Here is a 27,385-nt window from a genome sequence, read left to right as displayed (position 1 = left end):
TTGGGGAGTTAATCAGGGGTTAGAATCCCGTGGCGCCCAATAGGCTGTGTTGAAGAATTTGATTCTTATGCTAATAAGGAAGCCATAATAAAGTTGTTTGTGTCCTATTTATGAAAATAAAGGTTTGCATGAATAAATGTAAATATCCATTCCAGCAATTTTTGCTCTATTTTGCTGTCCCTGAGAGGATCACTAAGTTGTATTATCACTACACTTAACCTGTTTTCCTTCTCAAACCTGATCCAACACTGTTTTCTGCCTTTTCATTTGTAATTGAGAATTGGTGTGGCTGTTTCCTGTTTTTGATGTTCATAATTGAGTTTGCTAAATTGCTTGCACTGCATATATGTGTTATTATGATTTGGGTGCTGTGTTGGATATCTTCCATTTACGCTTGTAGCTCAAGCCCTTATCATGCTGTGGCTCCAGGCAGCTGGTTTATCTGGATACACACGTGGGCTTTCTTGCCTCCTTGCTTCTGGTTGCATTCAGTTAAGGGGGACATTGTCAGCAGATCAGAGAAAGGAGGGAGGAGGGAGAGGTTCGAATACTTTCTTCACTTCTTCACTGTGGGATATCCACAGCCTGGCTGCATCCTTCTGTCCAAGGTCACAGCACCATTAAGTGGCTTTTGTTCAAGGGTCTGCTGACTTCTTCCTCTCCTGTACCCCTTCACTGTCAGTGGGTGGTGTGAGGCCCTGCTGTTACCAGCCCTGGGATACTGCACTCACTTGTGATTTCCTCACAGCCTGCTTGTGCTTTGTAAACAGTCTCATTACTGAACTTTATGGAGGTTGAGTGTGCCGTCTGTTTCCTATGGCGATCCTGACTGATAAATACACTTTAAAATATTTTAGATTCTGTTAGTGGCCATTACAATTGTGATTATGGAGTGGGTTAGCACCAGAATAAGGAAATGATTATTCTGACAATTTCATGAATTTATTCTCTTGGCTGGTGTGTAATTTTATTTTTAATTCCTCTATAAGATCTGTTTTTGAGTATTACCAATCATTGTTTTAAGCATTGTGGAGAATTCAAAAGTAAATGAGATACGTGCTCAGTAATTGTTAATATAAGGCAGTTTGTAATGAGCTTCATAAGAGAGATACAGAGGGCTGTAGAAGTCCAGAGGAGAGAGATCGTTCTATCAGGACTGCCTCAGGTCTGCCTGCAGCGGGAATGAAGGGAGACCTCGTGGCCTGTGTTCCTGGTGAGACACCTGCTTCCCAGTCCTTGATTACTTCATTGCTCCATGGCCCACCCAAACCGCTTAGGAGACTAGGCCCAAAGGTAATAATAACTAATACCATTTAAAATTCATTTTGTGTACCTGTTTGGAGTGCAAAGTATGTATTACTCAGTCCTTCCAGCATTCCTGTGAGATGGGTACTATTATTAAACAGAGTTGGAACTCACATTCAGGCAGTCTTGTTCCCCAGTCCAGGTTCATAATTACCACAACCACTGCGCTATTCTAAAATTAGGACTGATTGTCTGCCTCCCTCAAAGAGGTCAGCATAACTAATTCCATCATGTGGGCAGCCCTTTCAGATGATGGTTTTTAGGTATCTTGGTCATCATTGATCTTTCTAGTCCTCCATCCCCGTGCTCCTCAAGTAGATAGATTGTATCACTTGCCGTGTCTTGCTAGGGTCATACACCAGTCAGCTCCCCTCATTCATTGTAGATCTTGCCACTAGTGTTAATCTGATTACTTCTGCCAATCCCAGTGTCTGTATACTCCACGTGATTATCATCATTAATAAATCAGTTTCCTGAGTTCCTTGACCTCCTATTTCCAGTGAGCTTTCATCCTGTTTTAGATTTTATCAATGACTGTATCACCTCTCAGGTTCCAAGTTCAAGCATCCTTTTCTCTGACCACTACTGCCTCTCTCTTCCCAGCTCATTCCCTCTAACTTTTTCTAATTCTAACAGTCTGGGGACAGCTGTCAGGACCTCCAGTCCACTAAAGTGAAACTTCTTTGTTGTCCAACATTCTCATCACGTTTTCATTTTTTGAACCTACCTAGATTCCATGGTCTGTTCTAATAACTCCCTTTGAACTCTTGTTCATATTTTACTTCATTAAAGCCAAACACTTAGCCTACTTTTGTACCTAAACAGTCAGACGAGACTGGAGGGAAACACATTATTCTGACTAGTTCATTTGAAATATTCATGACCTCAGGTCCTAAGTGCTGCCCGCAGTCTTAGTGGATTGACTCTGTTCTCGTCCTTCAGCCTTAAAAAGCTCTCCCTTTTCAGTTGATGTTTGTTATTTTGCTAAAAGAAATAAAGAAAAAACCCTCAGAAAATAGAACTTGATACTTTCCTATCAGCAAATGTACAGACCCGAAGGAGCATTTTAGTAGAGTGGTGGGACAGAAGCAAGCCTTTCAAGGACTAAAATGTGAGTTGGCCACAAGTCGCCATAGAGACCTTGACATTGTCCTAGATGAGTCCCTGGAACACTGGCTCTGTTAAATGAACCTTGCCCGGTAACAGGTTTAGTGGCTAAGTAAATTTTAGAAATACTGAATGGAGGGCTGTATGGTTTCTCCAGAAGTATCCAGTCATGTAATATGAAAAATAGAGACATTTATTCAAGATACAAGATACAAGAACCGTTGAACACAGGACAGTGACACCTCAGTCCTTTTCAAAGTATGCACCTCGGGACTTCACATTAGTTCTCCTAGTCGCCATCGGCTGCCCTATTGTATTTTCCTGAATCTCATCAACAGTCTGAAATCTCTTCCTTTTTAAAGGCGGTTTTGGAAAAAGCCAGAAGTCACAGCATGCCAAATCTGGGCTGTAGGGGGTCTGAGTCACCTGGGTGCTTTGGTGTTTCACCAAAAACCTCGACATGAGATGTGATGCATGAGCACGTGTGTTGTCATGAAGCTGCCAGGCACCAGTTGCCCATAGCCGTGGCCTTCTGAGACATCAGAATAGTTTCCGTGGAGGAAAGTTCAAGCTTACTGCCAAATTTGATACAGATTCGTTGCTGTACTCACTCAGTTATTGTGACTGTGGTGGCCACACAGGACACGTGCTCACTCGACAGCATCTATGGCCCCCACTGACTAGTACAGTGAAGTTGTCATTGTTCGTGCATGCACGTTCCAGTGCACTCTCCTTGAGTGCCAGGTTGCATCGATGTCACACAGACTCTTCCCCTTATATTAACGATAGCTGTACTTTTTCTGGTGGACCTCATTTATGTGCAAAGGAAGTTTCTGTCTGTTGACCTAGATTTTACTAAAGCTCTAGCTTTCAAACTTTGGCCTATTTCACAATCACCTGCAGGGCTGGCTTAAAAATATTGCTAAGCACCACCTTCAGAGGTTAGATTTCATAAGTTTTGGGTGCTCCTGAAAATTTGCATTACATTAACTTTTTAGGTAACTCATGCTGCCAGTCCAGGGAAGTGAAGAATTCCATTTTTGAAAGCCACTTCGTTTGAGTAAGAATGCCACCGCCAAGAGTGGCAGGAAAGGTTTAGGATTCTGAACACCTAGAAATACCATTGTGGGGTAACAAAGCTAGAAATAAGAGCTGACTAAAATTGTGAAGGGACTTGATAGTGAGACAGCATTAATTTGTAGTGGATCCAGCAGCTAGTTTTCGTGGTTTTCCTTGGCAGTTTGGCCTGCCCGAGAGTATGAGTTGAGTTGTTAGCAGTCAGTACAGAATTTTGAGTGAATCCTGCAGGCTACTAATGTCGAATGTCTATAAAGTGTACCATGAAGCACTCCGTCTTTCTTTGTATTACTGTGGCAAGTGCCAAGACAGTAGCTTTATAGTTTGTCTTTTACCCATTTTCTTTTTATTTGTGTGCTTATTATTATTTTGTATTCATTAATTGTTCTTAGTTTAAAAATTTGTATGTGGTAGTTCATAGGAGTTTTGGAATGTAAAGACTACATGTTCATGGCATTTAGTATATGAACTGATTCTGTCCGTTGCAGTTCATAATTCTTTGGCTTTGGGCAAATGACTACCATGTCTCTTGTTTCCTTGTTTGGGAATTTTTACAATAGAAGAATTAGAAACTTTTCCAATTTTCCTTTTATGAATGTAATTGTAAAACCACAGATCTTTTAAAATTATATTTCAGGAAGAGTTATTAGTCAGGGTTTTGTCTGAGGGTAGTCCCATGTGGTTCTTTTTAAGTAGCTAAATATTTATTGCAGAAGCTGGGCCCCTCAGGGTTATGGCATATCTGGCAGTGCGTTAGTTGCATTCCCATTCTTGGGTGCCTGCTCTTCTCTGGTGTGGCTGCTGAAATGTTTTTATAATGAGACAGTGTCTTACTCGAAGGCCTCGCGGGTGTCAGCTGTTTCTGCCTTAATGACTTGATAGTATCTGTACTGCGCCTGGAGGAGGAGGCACCACAAGAAACCTGTTGTTTTGGAACACACTTGGCACATGATGGGAGAGGAAAAGGCTTAGTCCTTTTCCTGCCCTCCCTTGCCCGCTTTGGGAGCAGGCAAGACTGAGGAGGACACTGCGTTTCTTTGTCTGATTTTTCAAATTTCTGTCAAGCTTTTTGAAGCTAGATACTATATTTTCCAGTGTTTTAAATGTTATTATTTAAAATAATACAAGGAAACTGTGGACTTGTTTTTCATAGCTTTACTGAGGAATAATTAATTATAGGAACTTGAGCATATTTAAAGTGTCTAATTTGTTGAGTTTTGACATTTGTGAAGCCTGATCACAACAATAAGATAACGCTTTTTCATCATCCTCAAGAGTTTTCTTATGTCCCTTAGTAAGGTGTCTATTTGATCTGCTTTCCATCACTATGAGTAAGTTTGCATTTTCTAAAAAGCTAAATGAATGGAATCATGTAGTGTGTATTTACACACTACAAGGTGAGTGTCTGATTTCTGTCAGCATAATTATCTTAAGGTTTATTTATGTAGTTGCTTGTGTCAGTAGTTCTTTTTTACTACCAATGAGTCTCCTACTTGGATATTTCAGAATTTACCTAAATATTTACTTGTTGAATAGATGTCGGGTTTTTTCCTCATTTGGAGGTGTTATCAATAAAGCTGCTATGAGCATTTGTGTACAACTATGAGTGTGGACATGGCCACTTATTTTTCTTGAGTAGCTGTTTAGAAATGGGATGGCAGGGTCATGTTGTAAGTGTATGTTTAACTTTTAAGAAACTGCCAACTCTTGCCCTGGCTAGTGTGGCTCAGTGGATTGAGTGGCAGCCTGTGGGTCTCCAGTTCGATTCCCAGTCAGAACACATGCCTGGGTTGTGGGCCAGGTCCCCAGTGGGGGATGTGTGAGAAGCAACCACACATTGATGTTTCTCTCCCTTTCCTCTCCCTCTCCCCATCTCTAAAAATAAATAAGTCTTAAAAAAAAAAAAAGGGCATTGCCATCTCTCCCCCAAAGTGGTTGTGGCATTTTACGTCTTTGAGAGTTCTAGCTGCTCTACTTTCTCATAATACACGATATGGTCAGTCTTTTTGTTTTTAGCCATTCTAATAGTATGTGTGGTGGGGTCTCTATGTTTTAATTTGCATTGTCATATGACTAATGCTGTTGGGCTGCATATTTGGTAGAGTGGCTGTAAAATGTCCCACCCATTCTTTGAACAGTTTTTTTGTCTTTATTATAATTGAGTTTTAAGAATTTTAAAATATATTCTGGATTCACATTTTTTTCAAGTTCTTTCATGTTTTGAAGGTACTTCTTATGAGTTGGTAGCTTGCCTTTTCATTTTTTAAGTTTTTTGAAGAGCAACAGTTTTTAATTTTGATGAAGACCACTTTATCAAATTTTCTTCATTGTTTTCTTTATGTCCTTCTGTCCTGTTTGAGTTCTACATCATTTCGTTTCTTTGATTTGTCTAAAAAGTGATATTTAGAGTTCTCATTTTTAGCCATTAGGGAAAAAAGCATAGGAGGCAACTATGAAGTTAGAACCATATTTTCATTATATTTTTGTTCCTGTTATATTTTGATAACAAATTGTTTATGATTCTAGTAATTTTTGTTATTTTTGGTTTATTTTTGAACCTGTGAAGTATGTATGAAATTCTTACTGACCTGGTTCACTCTGTTTTATCGAGTGAGGTGACTGAGATTCCTAAGGTGACGTGGCTTTGTTAAGAGCTTATAGTGTTGGTCATTCCAAGACCAAAAACTCCCAGGTCCTGTTGAATCCCATTCCATTGTTTGTTTCTCTATGAGGTGCTGTTCTTTATGATACTGTTGCTAAGATTTTACTGCATACTGTAACATATTTAAATAAATAGAGTTTATTGGTTGCATCTTCATTTCTCATTGTGATAAATATCCTCACCGAAAGCAGTATTATTACAATTAAGTAGATTAGTTTTCTAAGAGATCATAATTTTCCCTTTATATTTCATTAAGTGAAGATGTTGATTTTTAACACTTTTTTTTTTAATTCTTTCCAAAGGTCTGTAAACAGATTTGGCTAGGATTATTTGATGATAGATCTTCAGCAATTCCAGACTTCAGGGATCCACAAAAAGTGAAAGAGTTCCTACAAGAAAAATATGAAAAGAAAAGATGGTGAGTGAATAGTTTGTATGTAGAGCAAAGGTTCCCCAAGTCACATTAAGTATGGGTAAGATTAGTCTGACTAAGGAAGGGAGGGAGGAAAGAAGGAGGCAGGGTAGGTAGATAGGAAATAGAAATAGGTAGGTAAATACCCGTTATACTTCCCATTATACTTTAACTCTTTATTGGATTTGGTTCTAGTAACCTTTACTTCTACCTTATCTTACTTAACTCAGCAGCCTGGTCCAGGTTTCCTGCCACTTTGTGGAAAGTCAGGGATCCTTCTTTGGAATCCTTCTCTAGCCCTGTTAGTTTTTTTAGACATTTTGAGTCTTATAAAGCCTCCTTTCTTAAAATCTTTATTCATTTAGCAAGTATTTATTTGTTATCTTCTGTATACTAGGCACTGTGATAATAAAGCTCTCCTGTAGTCCACTCGCAATCCATCTACTGAATTGCATCTTGCAGTTAGTCTTTGCTTAAGATATCTTTTACTTCCCCTTCCAAGAAATCATTTTACTACCTCGTTAAGGAGGGAACATTGATACTCTCCTAACTAAATCTATTAGATGGTAATTTCTAAAAAGAAAGGAAATAGGTTGGACATGTAGCTAGTAAGCCCTTTTAAAATAGAACAGGGAGTATATGCTTAGAGCTAGTGTTTAAGTGCTTTGAGTTCTTGATTTTTAGCTATATGAGCACAATGTAAAGTCAGTTTGCTAAGACTCATTAATGATGAACTCTTGTTTCTTTATCAGCATTCAGGAGTGTATTTTTCCTTGGAGTGTATTTTTCCTTGTTTGGGGGATAAGAAGATTAAGGAGAGAGTCACAAATAGAGGGAATAGATAATGGAGAAGTAAATGTCCCATTGTTAGCCCAAGGGAGGTGTATTTTAACCAGAGTGATACAGTCAAGGACCGGTTTTGGTCCTGGGGGAATACTTGTGATCTGTGGGCGAACTGTCTCTACCTTCATTCTCTGAGCGAATTAGAAGGAAAGAAAGTTCGAGCTGCACCTTTGTGTTCTTACTGTATGCTCTCAAGGAGACTGCTTTTTGCAAAGCAAGATTGGGTGTGAATATAGATAAAACATACCAGTAAAATTTTAGTCCAGAAAAAAGGAAAGTTTTGGAAGGTGGGGTGATAGTAAAAACATGGTGTCATACATGATTCTTTTATAATGAAGTATACAATTATCTTTTTATCATTTTAGTTATTCCTAGACTTCCCACCCCATACTGCAGACTTTTCTTGTATAACCCTGGCCTAATTTTTTATTTTTCCAACAGTTTTACTTTTACCAACTCAGAAGGTTAGTTTGAATAAGATTTAGCTGGTATTTGAGATAGTTTAGCTTCAGTTAGCAAGAGGAGTTTGTGTGAATATGAGTTGATAGAATTAAAACCATATGTCCTCCCACATTTATTATAATAATAGTAAACAACAATAAAATCTGTTCATTCAAACCATAACCCAAATAACCTTAAACCTCAGATAATTGTGGTTTTTGTTATGTTTTCTGTCCTGTAAAATGGCATAGTAGTAACAAGGTTAACAAATACGAATTTTAACTGGTGGGTGGGAAGAGGGAGTGACCATTCAGGAAGACCGGGACCTGTGCGTTTTAGACCCAGGCTCCTGCACACCTGTAACAGGTGACCGGAGAGCAGGGCAGCTGGTCCTTCATACGGCATAAGAACTCTCCAGGTGCAGGCTCCTCAGAAACCCCTACTTCGAGCAAGCTGTTCTTAAAACAGTCAGTCTGTTGTCATCTAAGGAGATTTTGAAATTGTTCTTTTGGCCAATTTTCAAACTAATATGTAACACAAATTTAGCTTACTTTTAGTCAGATGAGTCTTTTGGACTAAATAGTATAAATATTATCTGGTTTTGTCCTTTGATAAGATGTGGCCGTACTGAAAAGTTGGTACCATCAGTAATATGCCAAACTATGGGAAAGCATAACTTCCTGTATTCATTGTCATATTCCATCATTTCCCGTGTACTGGAAAAAGCAAGCAGTTTTATTGTTTGTGATGATTATGTAATTTTATAACAGCTAACACCTATACCAGGAACTGTTCGAAGTACTTTACAAATGTTAACTCATTAATAGTTTACAGCAACCATATCTTCATTTTATAGATGGGAAATCATAGGCACGAAGAATAGAAGTGGTTTGCCTTAGGTTTCACAGCTGTTGAGTGGCGGAGCTGGATGTGAGTTGTCTCTGGAACAGAAAGGTGCTATTAACCATTCTGTTTTCCTGCTTTCTCCACCTTCTTGAAAAGGGTTGGGGAAGAAGGAGAAAACCCAGAAATACAGAGAGCGAAAGCTCTCACATAATCTCTGTCTTAGAGATCATCACTGCCAGTATTAGGGCATTATATTCCTACTGCCTTTCTTTCCATCCTTTACTCCTTCCTTCCTGTCACACCTGAAAGGCCATGAAGTTATACGTAAATTTTCCAGTGTCAAAGGAGTAGCTGCGTAGTATTATGTTAAATAGATTTAAGAGGGCTGTGGTAACATGCATGCACACGTGTATCTGTGTGCATGTAGCTGGTACTGTTGGGGCACAGAGCTTATCTGCTTATGTATTTTAATAGATAATAACAAAATTTATGAGACATACACTCAGATCAGATGTGAATGAATTAGGTTAAAGGTGTTTTCATTTCACTGCCTCCCTTTGTGAATTACTTCTGCCCATATAAAAATTGGGCTGTTGATCTTATTCTTACAGATTTGTAATAGGCCTTTATATTTTAGACTGTTAACTGTATTAATAAATGTTTTCTTTTCCTTCTGTCTGTTTCCAAGTGATACTTAGGATCTTACAGTACTTTAGTTTTTAAGAATCAAATTATACTATTAACTATTCATCATGATAAGCCCACTGTCTAAAACAACACAAAATGGTTATTGTGTTTATTTTATAAAAACTAAGTAAATAATTGTAAAAAGGTTTTATGTTAGTCTTTATTACCCTTTCTCTTGAGTATTTCAATTAAGTGTTGTCTTCAGCTGTCAATTCCAAGAGGGTTTTGAAATAAGATTAACATCAATAGTTTTGTACAAACTTAGAATTATGCTTATCACCTTTGAGTGTAGCATTGCCTATATTTTTCTTAGTTAATTACCTGTTCAACTTTCCGTGTGTTTTAGGTATGTCCCACCAGAACAAGCCAAAGTGGTGGCATCAGTTCATGCCTCCATTTCAGGGTCCTCTGCCAGTAGCACAAGCAGCACACCTGAGGTCAAACCACTGAAATCTCTTTTAGGCGATTCAGCACCAGCCCTGCACTTAAATAAGGGCACACCTAGTCAGGTGAGTAGTCATTAAATCTTTGTAGAGGCTTCTCCTTAAGGAGGGCTGAGTATGATGAATTTGAGAATGTAAAGACAGTAACAGAACCTTGTATGCCAGTATGTACCAGTGGTTTATAATCCATGAAAGGATTGTTGGTTAACTGGTTGGAATGTGTGTACACGTGCTCCTCTGCTGTTGCTAATACGAGTTTCTTTGCATCCTCCATGTAAAGGTATATGGAAACATTACCATAGCTATTTGTCATATAACATAGAATTAGTAAAATATGAATCTGTGGAAACCATCAGAGTCAGATCAATATAGCCTCTGTGATATACTTTTACAGGAAAGGATTTCTCAAGCGGCAGAATTTCCCCCATGCCTGATTTGTAATGCATGTGTATGGAAACACAGGTGGCTTTGCATTATGTACCTTATTCTAAAAAACTGCATAGACTGAAGTCATTTCATATGTTGATACCTAAAGTTTGCACTTCTGCACTTCATTACAGTTAACTGAGCTGTGACGAATCTGTTGTTGTGTGACATTTTGTCTACCCTGCACAAGAATGGTTCTGAGGCATGGCAATATTTGAATTAAATCCCGCTCTTTTTAATAGTGCATGTTAGAACATCTGGATAAATTTCTCTGTTTTTACACAGAAAGTTTGAGTGAAAAGTGAAGAGAAGGGTTAAGTTGTTATATTGTAACTCTTTTTCCTGCATACGAAGGATGTGTTTTATGCAAGCCTAAAACACGTGCTGCTGTCCTGGCAGTAAGACTGCTACCAGGGGGTCCAGCCCTTTGGCGTCTCTGGGCCACACTGGAAGAAGAACAGTTGTCTTGGGCCACACATTAAATACATTGCGATGTGTAATCACAAAAAAATCTCATAATATTTTAAGTAAATTTACAATTTTGTGATGGGCTGCATTCACAGCCACTGTGGGGCTGCAAGTTGGACACCCCTGGAAGCAGTGGGTCCACCCTTTGTTGTGAGGTGTAGCAGCTGTTGTAATTATGTTTCTTTGCATTTCACACTGTACTTAAAATTGAAAGATAATTTGGGAATAGATTTTGAAAATTGGTGTATTTCAAAAAATATCAGTGTACTCAAAACCACAAATAAAAGATTATGTGATCTTTAAACTGTGTTTTAATCCTGATCCGTTGACAGTAGTGTGGTGAAGTTCAGCGTATCTGACTGCAAACTCTTTATAGCTAACACGTGGTCTATAGTCCCCTGTCGTAGGTCGCTCTCAAGGACAGCAACAAGAAAAGAAGCAGTTTGACCTTTTAAGTGATCTTGGCTCAGACATATTTGCCGCTCCAGCTCCTCAGTCAACAGCTACAGCCAATTTTGCTAACTTTGCACATTTCAACAGTCATGCAGGTAAATGTTTTTTCCCAAGAACTCTTGCTAGAGACGTGATTTCTCTTACCAAGAAACAACCATTCTTTTTAAAACTGAAGCACTAGTAAACATTGTGTTGAGAGTGTTTGGTCACTCATACCTGCTGAGGTGTATTTGTAATCATGTTGTGCTGTGCTTTTAATCTCAAAAGAGACTAAACGCCAGGTATCGATTGACATGACCTCTTTCCATAGAAGGATGGGAAAAGACTGTCAACTATTTTTTTTTTTTCACATTTTGATATGGACAATTTCAGATGTCTAAAAGTAACCATGTACTGATCACTCATGGCTGATCTGGTTTGATTTCTCACTCTAGTCATTTCCTCCTCTCAAGTTATTTTGAAGCAAATCTTCTACATAGTAGTTTATCCTGAAATAACTTATTTTATATGTATCTATACGACAGAATTTTTTTTGTTAAACATAATCATAGTGTGATTACTGCTCCCTAAATATTAGTAATAATAATAATACTCAATTTGAGTACTCATTAGTACTCAAATTTCCATTCCAAACACACACACACAGATTTTATTCAGATTATGTTTCAGATAAAGTATACACAGTGCAGTTGTGAGACATGTCTCCTTAGTCTGTAGGTTCTTCCTCCATATCCTTTAATTTATTTGTTGAAGAAACTTAGGTTATTTGTCCCTGTTGAGTTTAAAGCTAGTCTGAAATTTGTTGATTGCACCACTGTGGGGTCCTTTATCAGGTAACTCTCATTTTTATTTCCTGTAAATTAATAGACTCGGTCTGTTACAGGTTGATTTTTGTTTGTTGCTGCTGCTGCTGCTGGGGTGGTGGTGGAGTGGACAAGCCTGCTACTTAGGGTTTGAGAGGCAGATAATACTGATTGCCTGTTTTGGCAATGTTAGCTGTTGCTACCCAGTGCTGGGATCTGTTATGCAAAATCGTGATACTCTCAATTTATCATTCCTTTATTTACCAGCTGAAGTATTGGGTTGACCAAAACGTTCTGTAAGATGACTCTAGCAGCACTTGGTTGTCTTTGTCTTCATTCAGAACAGTTTTGTTAGATTGTATTATGACAGCTGTCATACCACCAGCATGCATTTTTTAAAAAAATTTCAAAATTGATGAATTCTTGTATAGCAATTTTAATATTGAAGATGGAACAAAATAAGCAACATTTTTGGTACATTATGCGTTATTATTTCAAGAAAAGTGACAACACAACTAAAACGCAAAAAGAAAAATTATGCAGTGTATGGAGAAGGTGCTGTGACTAATAAACGTATCACGTTGGTTTGTGAACTTTTGTGCTGGAGATTTCTTGCTGGATGATGCTTCCTAGTCAGGTAGACCAGTTGAAGTTGATAGTGATGAGATCGAGATATTAATTGAGAGCAGTCAACATTATACCATGTGAGAAATCTTGGACATACTTAAAATATCCAAATCAATAAAGTTATTGGTGAAAATGAAAAATGTTCTTTTATTTTATGGAAAAAGCTATATGGACTTCTTAGCCAACCCAATACTGGAAAACCCCCACAACTTTATCTTCTGCTTCTACACAAATATTTAATAGTTATTTTGACAGGTAATAAACATATCACAAAACCTACAAACTGGAAACTAATTCGTTTTTTTTCACACCTTACACTAGGGACATGAACCTCAGTTCTCTTGTTACCAAGGTAAACACAAATGAGTCCTAAAATGCAGTGTGTGAGGAACTGCGGTGCCCTTTTCACGGGGGAGGTTCTGATCTGCTGCCACATGTAAATACAGATTTAGGATTACTAGTTACTAATTTTCTTTTTAGAGAAGCAAGCAGTCTTATGTAAAGTAAAAGTGTTCTCTTTGTAAATGTTGGAAATGGAGGAAAAAAATTTAAATATCATATGGGTGAAACAAAGTGTATCTGCCAGCTGAATTTGACGAGGGCTTTAGTTTTTATTCCCTGGTCTCTGTCTTTCTCCTGAGTAGTTGTTTCTAACTAAAGAGGAAACACAGCTCTCTGCTAAGTCAGGCTCCTTAACTTGGCACCTGAAATTTTAAAGCTGACTCCTTCATACTTTTTGAAATAAGATTATTTAAAATACATCTTTACTGTTTTGTCACATTCTTTTTAGTTTTGGATTTCTTTGTGTAAAGTTTGCTTAAGGTTCCAAATAGTAATTTTTGTATTAATTAAATTTATTAGAGCTTAATTTCCAAAGTTCTATATACCAAAGTTTTATTCCACAGCACTTAGAAATTTTAAGTTACTGTATGTTGAAGACAGTGAATAGTTTACAAAGACTGATAGAAATATTACAAAGGCCTGTCTTTTCGTAAAGATTAGGTATTTGATTCTTGTGCTTGGTGCTCTGGTTGGGAAGCACTGGGAAATGCAAATGCGATGAAGTAGATTAAATGGATTATATTGAGCTGGTGTTTTTTTTCCTGATGATGTCTGAAATATATTAAATGTATGCTTTCCCCCTTATGATGTTGTAAATGTAAGATAAATGTGGAATGTATACTATGTGTAGTATATATTCATATATGTTCAGGTTTAAGTGATAAACTAGTTCGGGGACCTAATTCCTGTTTCATTTTCTCTCAGATGTAGATCTAAATTGTTTTAAAAACTTAGAAACTTACCTTTTGCAGTATGGCCCACTTTAAATTTGAGAACTTCCTGTTCCATGTTCTCTTCATTTGATTTATAGTTGCATTATCTATAAGTATTATATATTTTGGCCTTATAAATTTACTTAGCCTTTTAGTAGAATTTTCTTCTTTTTGGCCTTCTATTTTAAAGCTTTCAAAGAATTTCTGTTGTCTCATAAGCTGTAGAATCATAGTGTGGATTTGCAAGTGGAGACCAGGCAGTGAGTCCTCTCATTTTGCTAGCTGGTAGAACTGCTAGAGCCGGGACAGTTGAGGGGCTGGTCCAACGCTGTCCCGTGACGTGGGGCGGGGGGGAGGGGGGTGGACTTCTCTGGTTCCTGCCTCAGACTCCCTTTGCACCGAACTGTTCTTGCGTACTGTTTTTCTCTGCAGTGCTAAATGGTAGCTGGGTTTAAACTTGTATTACATTTATTATTTAAACTTGTATAGATACTCCAAAATATTTTTCAGGAAGTTAATTTTAAAATGTATTATTCATTTATTAGTGCTTCTTCCATTATATTTATTTTGGGGAAAGTAAAATTTCAGCTTATAAAGAAATTGACTTAAGTAAAAAATAATGACAAAAGATTGGGGTACCCAGAAAATACAGAATTTATATTGTTAAGCAATAAGCAACCTTTTAGCTTAGGTACTTCTGTATAGTGTGTGAGAGGTAAGACAGACGTGGTTGTAAAAGATTTTCAAGAACAACGTGTGACCAGTGCCAAGTAGGATAGCACCCCACATTTCAGAAGTGCCAGGGGTGATCACCCAGAAAGGGAAGTGTCACAGGCACCAGGTAAAACGGGGGTCTAGTTTAGGTACATTCCTCCCCTCCTGTCATACCCTTTGAGATATGTACAGAACAGCAACTACACAAAATGCTTTAAGTTTTCCTGTGTTTTTTTCCCCCCCAAAAATATGCTTTGCTCTGTTAGTGGAAAATATTCCTGTTTAGCAACTTTTTTGGTTTTGTTTACAAGTAGAATGTATGTTCTTTACAAAAGCTTGTTAAAGTTAGACAAACAGAAATATTATCTGATATCTTTCTATTTTGAGTTAAAATACAGATTTTTCTGTGTATGCAATACCATATTTAACAAAATAGCTGGTGAAAATGTACCTGGAACTTATTAACCTGTTTATCCTATTTACTTTGTTATAGCCATTTTTGTATAGGGCTGAATGTTTTTTACATGATTTTTTAAATGGCTGTATTATAGCCATCATAATGATATTCTCTAATATATTTCATCAGTTCCTTCATTACTAGCTATTTGAGTTTCTAATTTTTCACCATAAAAACACGTGGTTTAGCTATTACATACATCCATACTCATTTGCAAGAAACTTCCTGGCAGCGGAAAGGCCGGCGAGGGTTTGAAGCGGCTGACTTGGATGCTGCCCGTCTTTTGGACGTCTTTTCATTCGTGCCACTGAGCGCGTCCTTTCCCTCCTATCAGCCACTTTCCGGTCTGATCGTTTTCATCGTGTCCTGTATGAAAATCTTACCCGGCATCTGTGTTGGCCCTTAAAAACAGGTGTTGAATTATTTGATTCAGTTACATAATTTAGAGAAGCCTAGAATTTTGCTATTAGGTTGATGACCAGTGGAAAATACCAGTGGGTCTGTTTTCCACTGGTGTGAGGTGCACTTATATTATACTTTGTACTAGTTTTCATTGTTTCTCACACTCAGTGTATTTGAAAATGACAGGCTTGTAATAGAATGTGAATATCTTTCATTTGTTTAATAATCTTGTCTCTCTCATTTTCCATTCAAATTTGTTTTCCTTTTGTTTTTATATGCCATGGTATGACAAAGTTGTGAACTTAAAAAAAAAAACAAAAGAACATTAATTTAATTAAACCATTTTGTATCAGTATTGTAGATTCATCCAGCCTATGAATCATTCAGTGCCATTTTGAATCTAAATTTTCCAGACGGTATCCTATATCCTGCATTTCTATCTGCTTTACTGTAACTCATGTATTTAGTGCTCTTAATTCAGAGTTTTCTTTAATAGAGTTACATTTAGAGTCCTATTCCTGTGGTCACTCAAAGGGTATTGTATGCAAATTTGTCATTGTGCAAAATGTTATTGGAAATTTCTGGATACCCTTTAGTAAATTAAACTGTTTGGAATTGGGCTAAACATGTGTAGGATTTAAAATCTGATTTCTGTGTGTCTTTAAAGTGAGTTCTGAGGTATAGTGACTTTTCATAATATTCTTAAATTCATTTGTCATTTTTTTATTTGTAGTTTTCACATTCATTAACATGTTTTGTTCCTCACCATTCACAGCCCAGAACTCTGCAAACGCAGACTTTGCAAACTTTGACGCATTCGGACAGTCTAGTGGCTCGAGCAACTGTGGGGGTTTCCCCACAGCAAGTCACTCTCCTTTTCGGCCCCAAACGACAGGTAGAGCTTCTCCGGCGCTGTGCTTGACTGTGTCCTTTAAAGACCAAGTAAAACTCGCTAGGTGCAGTTTTGAAAATTACTCTAAACCTAAATTCTATAATTTCATTTTAAAATAGTTCTATCTTACAAAGCTCTGGGGAAACCTGAAATCTCTATTTTATAATTTCTGTGTTCATTTGTTTTTCTGACCTCTTTTGTGTGTTGTCTAATTCACATCTATTCTCCTTTTCCTGCACATGAATCTTCCTTAAACTTCCTATGCAACGACAAATTATGACAGTGTTTCAGGGTTCAGAACACATTGCTTTAGGCTCTAAGTAAAGAAAGGAAGCTGATCTAAGTAAAGGAAGCTTCCATAGAACTAAAAGTGTAAGTAATTTTTAGGGCAACAAACTTGAAGGAAATAAACGTTATTAGTCAAGAGTAGGCTATTTAAGGATCACTTTAGTGAAACTTGGAAATAGTTTTCTGTGCAGGAATTGGTCTTTAAACATTGAATACTCTCCCATAAACTACATTGTTTTCAGAAAGTTACTGAACCCTTGTTTAGATCTTTGGCTAATTGCTTTGCTTTCAACTTGAACTCTGTGTATTGTCTTAAAGGTTTTTCTTTCAATTATCTTTTTTTTCCTTTAACTTTTATCATTTATGTAATTTGTGGCTGTTCAGTATTTAGAATGCTTTCATCTAGCTACAGCTCTGGTGAATTTACTTCAGCTCTTCCTCTCTAGGCTGCCAACAGTAAGTTCTGCTGTCAAGTGGGCTCCTGTTACTAATTTGCTTTGTGCTGTATTTCATGGGCTTTTCAATAACAGAATGTTAATTATATCATTCAGTAATCTGTAAATTCTCACTATTACTTCCCCTTCACCATTCCTAAACTCAAAGAACACAGTGGTATGCAATGAGTTAGTTGATTTCATAATTCCATTTTTAATAATTTGAAATAAGTTTCATACAGTTTTGAAAGGCTGTACTATATACTTTGTTTATCAGCTACTTATAACAGATCACAGTCTTTTATTTATATTCATTATTAGAGAAGAGGGAAGGGGAGGGAAAGAAAGGGAGAGAAATGTCAGTGTGCTTGAGAAACATCCATCTGTTGCTTCTTGCACACCCTTAACCAAGGCTCTGGCCCAAAAGCTAGGCACGTGCCCTGACTGGGAATGGACCTTTTGACTTGTGGGATGATGCCCAACCCACTGAGCCACACCAGTCAGGGCCAGATCACAATCTTTTCAATACATACATTACTTAATTTTAATTGGAAACAAGCAGAGTTTTAATTCCTGAGAACTTTTATTGGTATATATTATTTTGGAATGTTTAAAAAAGTGATTGATGGAAAGTTTTTTTTCCACAAATAGGTATCTATCCATTCTGTTTTAAAAATACCTATACATGCTTTGCTATCACTTTAATATAAAACTATATTTCCGTACCATTTTGATTGCTGAAACTAACGTGTAGGCGTAAAGAACTGGTGTCAGAGGCGCAGGGTCAAAAGCATAGCTTGCAGTATGCCGGCTTCAGTCTTCGGTCGTGCTCTAAAGAAGTCTCTCGACTACAGAACGGACTGTAAAGTCTTAGCAGAGTATACTGTCTTTTAGTGACCTTTAGGTGAATTATGCTTTATAAAATAAAAATGGGTGTAATATTTAAATTTTTGTATACAATAATTTTTATTCCTTAAGCTGTGTAGTATGGCATGATTTTAATGAGGATACCATGTGCATTAAATTATTATGTGGAATTAAATAATAGCTCTTTAAATAAAGTAAGTCTGGAGCTAAAAGACCATCTATTTAAGAAATTCTGGATCAAAAATAGTACATCTTAGACATTTTAAATTTCTACCTTCGAATTTGTTTCAACCAAGTCTTCACTACAGATACAAAAGCTTATAGTGTCAGATACTTGTTAGCAGGAGAACTAGTTAAAAGTCAATATATAACTGAATATTGTATAAACTAACCAGTCTTAGACCAGGTGAATTAGATTCTGTACTTCAGGATGGATCATTACACACAGAAATTTGTAGCTCTTCATTTTGCCAGGGCTTGTGAAAATCTAGTTTTGCAAATTATAAAAAGTCACATGCAGATGATTAAAATTGAATATTATTTGGCAGTTATTATTTTTAGGAATATAGGATTGCTCATATAACACTTAATTTAGGAAGGAATTATCATATAATCTACCACAGCATATGGAAAAGTCTAGAAATTTCAAGTGTTTCGTTTATTCTGTTACAGGTGGCAGTGCTGGATCAGTAAATGCTAATTTTGCTCATTTCGATAACTTCCCCAAGTCCTCCAGTGCTGATTTTGGAACCTTCAATGCTTCCCAGAGCCATCAGACAGCAGCAGCTGCTAGTAAAGTCTCAGCCAACAAAGCTGGTCTGCAGACAGCAGACAAATACGCAGCGCTTGCTAATTTAGACAATATCTTCAGTGCTGGGCAAGGTAATCAAACTCAAAATAAAACAAATGCTTATTTGTGTATTAAACAGTCCTTTAAATTTGGTTGTATTTATTAAAATCTGAGGATGCTGTGCTCTTCTCAGTAGTTGTATAGACTTTGAGGATCTGAAATCTCTACTGTAAAACTGCAGGCATAGAAACTAATTTCTGTACTTCTGGTTTTGAAAGAAAATAATTTGACAGAAATTTAATTTTGTCTTAGAAAGCATGCTTTACTATTCTAAAGCCTTACAGGATTAAGAATCTTAGAACAGACTGGAAAGTTATTTGGTGGTTTCTATAATATATTCATTTTGAACTATTTTCTATTCATGTCTTGGTAATTTTTTAAAAATGATTTTTACGGTATGTGTTTATGCCTAGTATTGGCCTTAAGGCCAGTATTTTGCCTCTCAGAGTGCACAGGGCAGTGGGGAAGAGCAGGGGTCTGCTTTCTGCCTGGGCTTTGCTCTGATCTCTGCAGGGCCTGCTTTCTCATCTCCAGAATGAGGGCAGTAAATAGCACTGAAGCCATGGTGTTGTATTATATGTTATCGCATGTAAGGCATTTAGAACCCTGCTTGGCACAGAGTGCACACTGAGTAAATATTTCCTCTTACTACTGTCTCTGATTTTTTCATGGACAACCCTGGGAAGCTGACATCAATAGATGGTCACTTCAGGGCCCTTCATTTTATGAGTTTGTATGTTTCCTTGAATGAAGTGCACCTTTCTCAGAGATGTTACATAGACTTTTTGAGAATTTCTTCTTTATGCACGGTCTAGATGTATCACTGGTACATAGGCTTAGTTTTTGTTATAGAAGCAGTATTCTGTCTTTATCCCAGTGGTATGTATCACAACGAATCTTGTCCAATATTTTCTAGATTATTGATTACTCAAATTTACATGTTGTCTCATAGCCGACGTGGTTGATAAGTTGGAAGTGTACCTTTAATCTTTGCTGTAATGTGTTTGTGCACAGGTGGTGATCAGGGGAGTGGCTTTGGGACCACAGGTAAAGCTCCTGTTGGTTCTGTGGTTTCCGTTCCCAGCCAGCCAAGCGCGTCTTCAGACAAGTACGCAGCCCTGGCAGAACTGGACAGCGTGTTCAGCTCTGCGGCCACCTCCAGTAACGCGTACACGTCCACCAGTAACGCCAGCAGGTACCCGGTCTCAGAGTGCTGCTCCACGTGGACCGCTTTCCTCAACTCTGAATAGTCGTGTTAAATGATGGCTGTTGGGGAGCATGATTTTAAAGTTATTGAATATTTTTATAAATTTGAGGAAACTGAGTTTAATTTGCTAGCTACAGGATAATCCTTGGATAATTGCCTAATTTTACCTTTTGTTTAATCAAAGGTTTTATTGCTTTCTTGAATACCAAAATGTAATTCAGAGTATATACACATCTCAAAATGGACAGCTATATACAGATGTAATTACACTCAGCAGAGAATCCATTTAGCAAATTATGTACTTTTAAGGTACAGTTCTTAGTTACGAAGCCCAAACACTGAAAGTAACATTATGTTGCCTTAGTTATTAATAGGCATTTTTAAAATGTTTGCCCCGGTACCCAGTACTGATTCTGTATCTCTTCAGTGTCATACTGGTGGTATCTGTGAGTAGACATATCTGTTGCTGTGTTCACATACCTCTGGTCCGAAAGGACTCCTGGCAGCAAGGGGTCTAACAACATTAGATCCTTAACAACTCACAGTTTTGACTTCTTCCTTTTAGAGTTCAGGTCGACAGACGTACAGGTGACTTACCTATACATTTTATCCATCTCTTTGTTTTTTATCTCTGTGCGTTGTCTCTTCTTTTTTCTTTTGTTATCCTAGAAGGTTTTTATTTTCCTTTAGCACCTTTTCTGGACAGAAATGGTAGGTTTGTAACTTACCCCTTGGTCTCTCCAGTATTATATTTTCCATATGCCAGGTAGGAAAAATTACATACAAAGAATAAACTTTAGAGTATTTACATATTTTTTGCTTTATTAATATTGTCTGCATTAGACCTGTGTAATAGTGGACTGTAACAAAGCGGCCCTAAAACCTGGACACATGGGTTATACGTAACACATGGTGTAGTGGTCCTGCATTACAGTGGTCTGTGGGAGGTTTTGAGTACTGCCTGAGACCCTTTGAAGGGATCTGTGAGGTTAACACTTCTAATTGTAGTAATTTTGAGCGATTCTGTGTGTTCCCACTAGTTGGCATTTGTATTGGTGGTGCAAAAATAGTGTCAGGTAAAACTTGCTGGCACTTGAGCGTGAATTAAGGCCGTTGGCACCAAACCGTACAGGTAGCTATCAAATAATCGCTGCATTTCTCTTGCCACTGTACATTCAGGTTTACTTATGAGTATTCTCAAGGTAGTTTTTCTTATGAATATTCTTGATGAAGCAGTCAAAAGATTAATTGTATTAAATCTTTCTCCTCAAACATGTCTGTGTGCTGTGTTGAAGCAAGGTGTGCATCAGGCAGGTGTGTTGTGTGCTGAGGTGTGATGGCTGTCTTCAGGAAAGGGAACAGGTTTGGTTGCTGTGGGGCGAACCCGCCACTTGGGATACGGACCACCGTTTTTCCTTGACAGATAGCTGATAGGCGGGCCATGATTATGCAGATTTGGGTATTTGACTATTTTTTCTGAAAAAATAACGTTATTTAAGCCTGTCACTTAAAGGAAAATAACTGGTAATATTCACATATTTAAGCAAATATTAGAATTTTGAGAAGTTATTGACACTACCATGGACTTGATAGCTTCCCATTACTTCTCTGATGAGATGAGTGGCAATATTAATGTGATTTTTAAATTTTGTTTTGGTTCTGGATAAGGCAATGTGTTGACATTTGAAAGATTGGAATTGAGTCTTTTTCAGATGCTATAACATTGTTAAAAGATAGATTTAAACTGCAAGAGAGACTAATGAATGTTAGCTTTGATTGAGTACAAAGAAGTTGACTATAAAAGTTTTCAAGTTCCATGTTGCACCTCACCTTTAGGAAATTAGCACTGTTTTGGGTATGATGGCAAAGAATATGTCCACAGTTATCTGAAAAAGCTATTAAAGCTCCTATTTTGTTCAAGTATGTGGGTGAGGCCATTTTTTAAAAATATGTACTTCAGCTTAAACAACAAATCACAACAGATGGATGTTCTGTTAAACCAGCCATTAAAGGGATTTGCAGAAATATCAGTGTTACTGTTGCCATTAAGTTCCTTTTGTTTGAAAAACATAGTTACCATAAAATGCCATTTATGTTAGCATGTAATGGCTTTCTTGTTATTTCTACATTTAAAGATTATTTATTTATTTATTTAAACTGTATTTATTTATTTTTAGAGAGGGAAGGGAGGGAGATAGAGAGAGAGAGAGAGAGAGAGAGAGAAACATCAATGTGCGGTTGCTGGGGGTCATGGCCTGCAACCCAGGCATGTACCCTGACTGGGAATTGAACCTGCGACACTTTGGTTCACAGCCCGAGCTTAATCCACTGAGCTACGCCAGCCAGGGCTACATTTAAAGATTATTTAAAATTTCTGTTTTAAATTTTGTACTTGTGTATGTTGATAAATACAGCATACTCCTGGCGGGTGTGGCTCAGTGGATTGAGTGCCAGACTATGAACCAAAGGGTCCCCAGTTCAAGTCCCAGTTTTAGGGCACATGCCTGGGTTGTGGGCCAGGTCCCCAGTGAGGGACATGCAAGAGGCAACCACGTGTTGATGTTTCTTTCTCACTCTTTCCCTTCCTTCCCCCTCTCTAAAAATAAATAGAATACACACACACGAACACACACACACAGAAACCAGCGCTCTTTGGGGTGTTCAGTAATTTTCCAGCATGTAATTGAGTTCTGAGACTTAAGGTTTGGCACCTTCTCTGATACATGATATGTTCATAATGATCTGTTTCCACATTTTTATGACCACCCTTTAAATAGATTATCCTTTTTGTTTTAATATGAACTTTTTCAATATTTGTTTTCAGCAATGTTTTTGGAGCGGTGCCCGTGGGCGCCCCTGCACAGACACAGCCTGCCGCTTCCAGTGTGCCTGCTCCCTTTGGAGGTGCGTGTTTCCGCTGTGCACTTGTCCCCCGTATATGCAGGGGATAACGTTTCCAGACGCCCCAGTGGGGGTCTGAAACTGGGCTCAGCACCAAACCCCATGTAGAGCTTCGGCCTGTCCGAGTTGAGAGCATCATTACTCTTGTGCTTTGGTGCCCTTAAATAAATAGAGCAGGATGTAGCAAGATTTCATCACATAACTCATATTAACACACAGAACTTATCAGTTGTTTATTTCTGGAAATTGCCATTTAATATTTTTGGATCGCCATTGACTGCTAGTAACTGAAACAGCGGAAAGTGGAATCATGGACAAGGGGGATTAATGCATACACTGGTTTTCGTAAAGGGCCCGGATGTGTATTGTGTAGCATTTTCTAGGGGAACCAGAAGACAGACCGATGGTATTTATTATCAGAAAGCTCTTGTTTTATATCTTCATAAATACATGAACAAATGTTTTAAGTATTTGAATATACATGTATTTAGATTTTGTAATGTATTTTATAATTTTTAAAGCCACGCCTTCCACGAACCCATTTGTTGCGGCTGCTGGTCCTTCTGTGGCGTCTTCTACAAATCCGTTTCAGACCAATGCCAGAGGAGCAGCAGGTAAGAGATACAGACTCCAGAACAGCAAGTTTTGGAAAGGGTATTTATTGCAAAAAACCATGAGAACATTAGAAAAGAAGGATTCTTTCTTACTGAAGCTTACAGAAGTTAAAGCATTTCCTGTAGTTAGAAAAGGACAGAACCAAGACTCAGAGCAGCTCGCGTCGTAATTGCCATTTCCCCAAATTTAATTGGTTAGGTATGCTAACTTAAAATGCATATACCTATGTTATAGAAACAATTGCACTTCTGGTGGTTAAAGCAAACACATAACAACCTAAATTTGTTTCTATTAATTATATGTATTTCTGTGTAACCTGGCTGACCTCAGCCACGCCGGGTGGGAAAGGTGTGACCAGGACGCACTTTTCTTTCTCTCCCCTCGGCCATTGTATGTTAACCTGCAGGCGTGGCTCACCTTTCTCATGCTACCGCCAATAAGTTTCCCCTCGTAATAATAGTTCATTAGCTTACTTGACTCACCTTTATGTATACCTAGTCAGTGTAAAGAATTGTAAATAAAGGTCAAGCATTATTTAGGTGCTCTCTCTAAGATTTGACTTTATAGATGCTAGATCATTTTACATGATCCCATGAATAGCATTTTTGGGTGTAACTCGTAAGACCTACAAGTCTTTTTATGAATATGGTTGTATCTTTACATGAAAAAAATGTTAGCACTCATTTAAAATGATGGACTTTATAAATGTTTCTTCATATGATATTTATTCTAATTTCCCCTTTATTGCTCACAGTGTAAATGTTAAAAGTTCATGCATAGAGTCCAAATAAGAAGACTGTGGGTGTATTCTCACCATGTATTATGCTGCCCACTTTCTAACAGCACGTTCTAATTTCTAGAACTTCTTAATGCAAAAATACTTACTTCTCTTTTTACAATAATTACCGTAAGTTAATTGACATTGGTCTCTTTACGGCTTTCCATGAGGCCTTTCTGGAGCAATGCATTCTCAAGTGTTTCCTCACGCTCATTTTGGTAGGTGGCCACAACGAATGTCTAGATTTATGTGGCAGTTTGTCTGCCTGCTTGTGGAAGCTTCTGCTAGTGTTCTGGTCCCCTGCATGTGGAATTAAGTTTTTCCATGTTTTAAAATGGAGTGGGCATGAATGTGTGGCATTGGATTACATTATGTTTACAGTTACATGAAAATCTTGCGTAGCGATTTCTGTTTTAATGCTGAAAAGTGTTATTGCTTACCTCCATGGTCACATTAGAATGTTAATAGCTCTGTCCGTTATTTTTCCTCAGTTTGAATTTATAGTACTTTGAGTGACGCATTTTGATACCCATGGAGTTTGATTTGGTTTAGCTGTATCCAAGTTTTGCTTTTAGCGCTGTCTTAGAAAGCAGTGTCAGAGTTCTGTCCATGCATTGTTGTCTGTTACGAACCCTCCCATTCCCCGTGCAGTGTGCTCTTCACTTGCTTCCTAGTGGCTTGTTTTTCCTTTCTGTCTCCTCACTAGTAAAAAAGTCTTTTAAAGTTTTTTGATATTCTAATTAGGTCCATCGAGAATCATTGTTATAAACATGAGGATTACAAGGATTAGATTACTTGGCAACATCTATGACCTTTAAAAATTGGGGGTTTTTTAGATTTTTTTTTCTATTCGTTCATTTTTAGAGAGGGGAAGGGAAGAAGAAAGAAAGAAAGGGAGAGAAACATCAATGTGTGGTTGCCTCTCGTGTGTTCCCCACTGGGGCCCTGGCCTGCAACCCAGGCATGTGCCCTGACTGGGATTTGAACCAGTGACCCTTTGGCTCAGAGGCCAACACTCAGTCCACTGAGTCCACTGACACCAGTCAGGGCTAAAGGTTTTTAAAAATAAAAGGTAATTCTTTGTGACATTATTAGTATTAATGTCCATGCTTTAGACAATTTTTTAAAAATAGCATCACACTAAAACTATTTCACTATGCAATTACTAGTACTGTATTAAAAGCAACATTATTGGCTTATATTTCACTGAGACCTGTCCTAGAACACATGACCTTCTTTAGCAATACACTCTTCTGTTCCGACATGTGTTTCTGTAACGGGAATTCGTTCACAGGTGATTCCTAAATGGGGAATGACGGCCACGTATGCAGGCACAGTTCACGCAGCCTCCCCAGACCTGCCGAGCCGGCCGGAGTGCGGCGTTGACCACTGTGCACTTCCCCTGCGTGCTTGGCCTCTTCTAAGAATACTTACTGCACTTTCTTCTCATTCTTTGTGCACTTTGCCCTAATTTTTATACTCCGCAATCCTAATCTTTCTTAACCCTTTATCCAAAGAAGTCTTTATTTACCTTCCAAAAATAAAGGAATGTGGGAGTCTGTATTATAATTTCTTTTAGAACTGATCTTTTTAGGAGGGTAACATGCCTTTTCAATTGTGTTAGTGTTTTTATTAAGATCTTCCTTCCCCGTTTTTGGCTCTGGTTACAAAGCCTGCATAGGCTTTGCGTGGCCTGCCTCCAACCTTGTTTCTCCTATAAGTCTTGCTATTTTTGGTATGCTGCTTTACAGAGGTTTTAGATTATTTGTTTTTCCAGAAATTCACATGTTACATTATAGCACACAATTCAGAAGATAAAATTAAACATTTGGGTATTTTACTGTATATAGTAAAACAAAACTAAAAAAGTAAACTAGTGTGTACTCATGTGAATTTTATGGTGATGGGCTTCAAAAAAGTAGACTGCTGTTTAGACTAGAACTTTATTAATGCATTTTGAGAAATTTTCTTTAAGTTTTTTTCTGGTTATTGGGTTTTAGGAAATACAGTTGTATACGTTGTTACACTATATAGCACTAAAACTTTACTAATAACTTTGTCGAGTTTTGAAATTTAGAATGCCTTTAATGTACATCTTAATATTTTTCAAGGTAAATGATGTCTCTTCTGTAATGTTAGGAGAAACAGAGTGTACCCTTGTGTGTGTAAGTGGTCCCCTTCTCTTCCCCGTCAGCGGCGACCTTTGGCACCGCATCCATGAGCATGCCCACGGGCTTCGGGACCCCCGCGCCCTACAGCCTCCCCACCAGCTTCAGCGGCAGCTTCCAGCAGCCCGCCTTCCCAGCCCAGGCCGCTTTCCCTCAGCAGACGGCCTTTCCCCAGCAGCCCAATGGTAAGGTCTGATGCCACCCGCCGTCCGTCCGCTCGAGGTCTCCTGTGTGTGCCGTGGAGTTGTGTGTGTGGGCAGAAGGACTCATCTGAAGAGCGTTGTAGCGCTTTCTACCAAATGCGTATTTGGGCCTTGCAAAATGGACTGAATTAGTAAATTTTTGTGATGAGATTACAGATTTAGGAGAAAGCAGTCTCTGAAGAGACCCCTTCTTTCTCAGAATCCCCAGCGTCTTTTTTATTCGTTTCTCTGTGACCTGTTACATCTCTTGGTTTTAAAAAGAAACTTAAAGGACAAGGACATAGAGTGTTGTGTTTTGCATCAGAAAATTGTATGGCATTTTTTGTAGGGTTTTTGGGGGGGTGGATGGTGACAGACTAATTTTCTAAATGAGTAACTATTTATGGTTAGAATTGGTGCTTGTTTTCAGGAAGATTCAGTAGAGACCAGTTTGTCATCGTCATGTCCCCCCCCCCCGTGTCCCCCCCCAGCCCTGTGCTTATGACTAAGGTTGAAATCCATAGATTCAAGGGTTATTTTAGGGTTACACATTTTACACATTTTCTTTTTTAAAGTGAGTATCAGTAGTTGGGTAAAAATTTGGAAATATGATCCCCATGGCAGAGCCATAATGATGAAATGTCTCCTGAGAAGTGCTGTGATGTTCACATAGAAACTGCTCTGTGGGCCTCACGGCCCGGTCAGATCGCCACAAGCTCCTCTACTTACCACACCCTCTGAATGTCAGTCGGCAGT

At 38.0% G+C, this 27,385-nt stretch overlaps 1 protein-coding gene across 6 annotated transcripts in view; it reads left to right on the top strand.

Annotated features, from left to right (window-relative positions):
* Positions 1 to 27,385, top strand: part of AGFG1 (ArfGAP with FG repeats 1) — a 64,462-nt gene that overhangs the window by 33,973 nt on the left and 3,104 nt on the right. For 2 of the 6 annotated variants that reach the window (XM_045852892.1, XM_045852883.1), the window contains exons 3-12: positions 6,454 to 6,569; positions 9,727 to 9,889; positions 11,112 to 11,265; positions 16,223 to 16,342; positions 18,601 to 18,810; positions 19,793 to 19,973; positions 22,810 to 22,889; positions 23,408 to 23,500; positions 24,450 to 24,497; positions 26,474 to 26,632. In XM_045852892.1, coding sequence (XP_045708848.1) covers positions 6,454 to 6,569; positions 9,727 to 9,889; positions 11,112 to 11,265; positions 16,223 to 16,342; positions 18,601 to 18,810; positions 19,793 to 19,973; positions 22,810 to 22,889; positions 23,408 to 23,500; positions 24,450 to 24,497; positions 26,474 to 26,632 — 1,324 coding nt within the window. The remainder of the gene's footprint in view (positions 1 to 6,453; positions 6,570 to 9,726; positions 9,890 to 11,111; positions 11,266 to 16,222; positions 16,343 to 18,600; positions 18,811 to 19,792; positions 19,974 to 22,809; positions 22,890 to 23,407; positions 23,501 to 24,449; positions 24,498 to 26,473; positions 26,633 to 27,385) is intronic. The other 4 variants (XM_045852914.1, XM_045852904.1, XM_045852923.1 and 1 more) reach the window with 3 other exon arrangements.

This window comes from Phyllostomus hastatus, unplaced genomic scaffold, assembly GCF_019186645.2.
Source record: "Phyllostomus hastatus isolate PE091 unplaced genomic scaffold, TTU_PhHast_1.1 phas_contig_137, whole genome shotgun sequence".
Lineage (NCBI taxonomy): Eukaryota > Metazoa > Chordata > Mammalia > Chiroptera > Phyllostomidae > Phyllostomus > Phyllostomus hastatus.
Note: the sequence above shows the minus strand (reverse complement) of the source record. Positions and strands in the feature narration are given on the sequence as shown.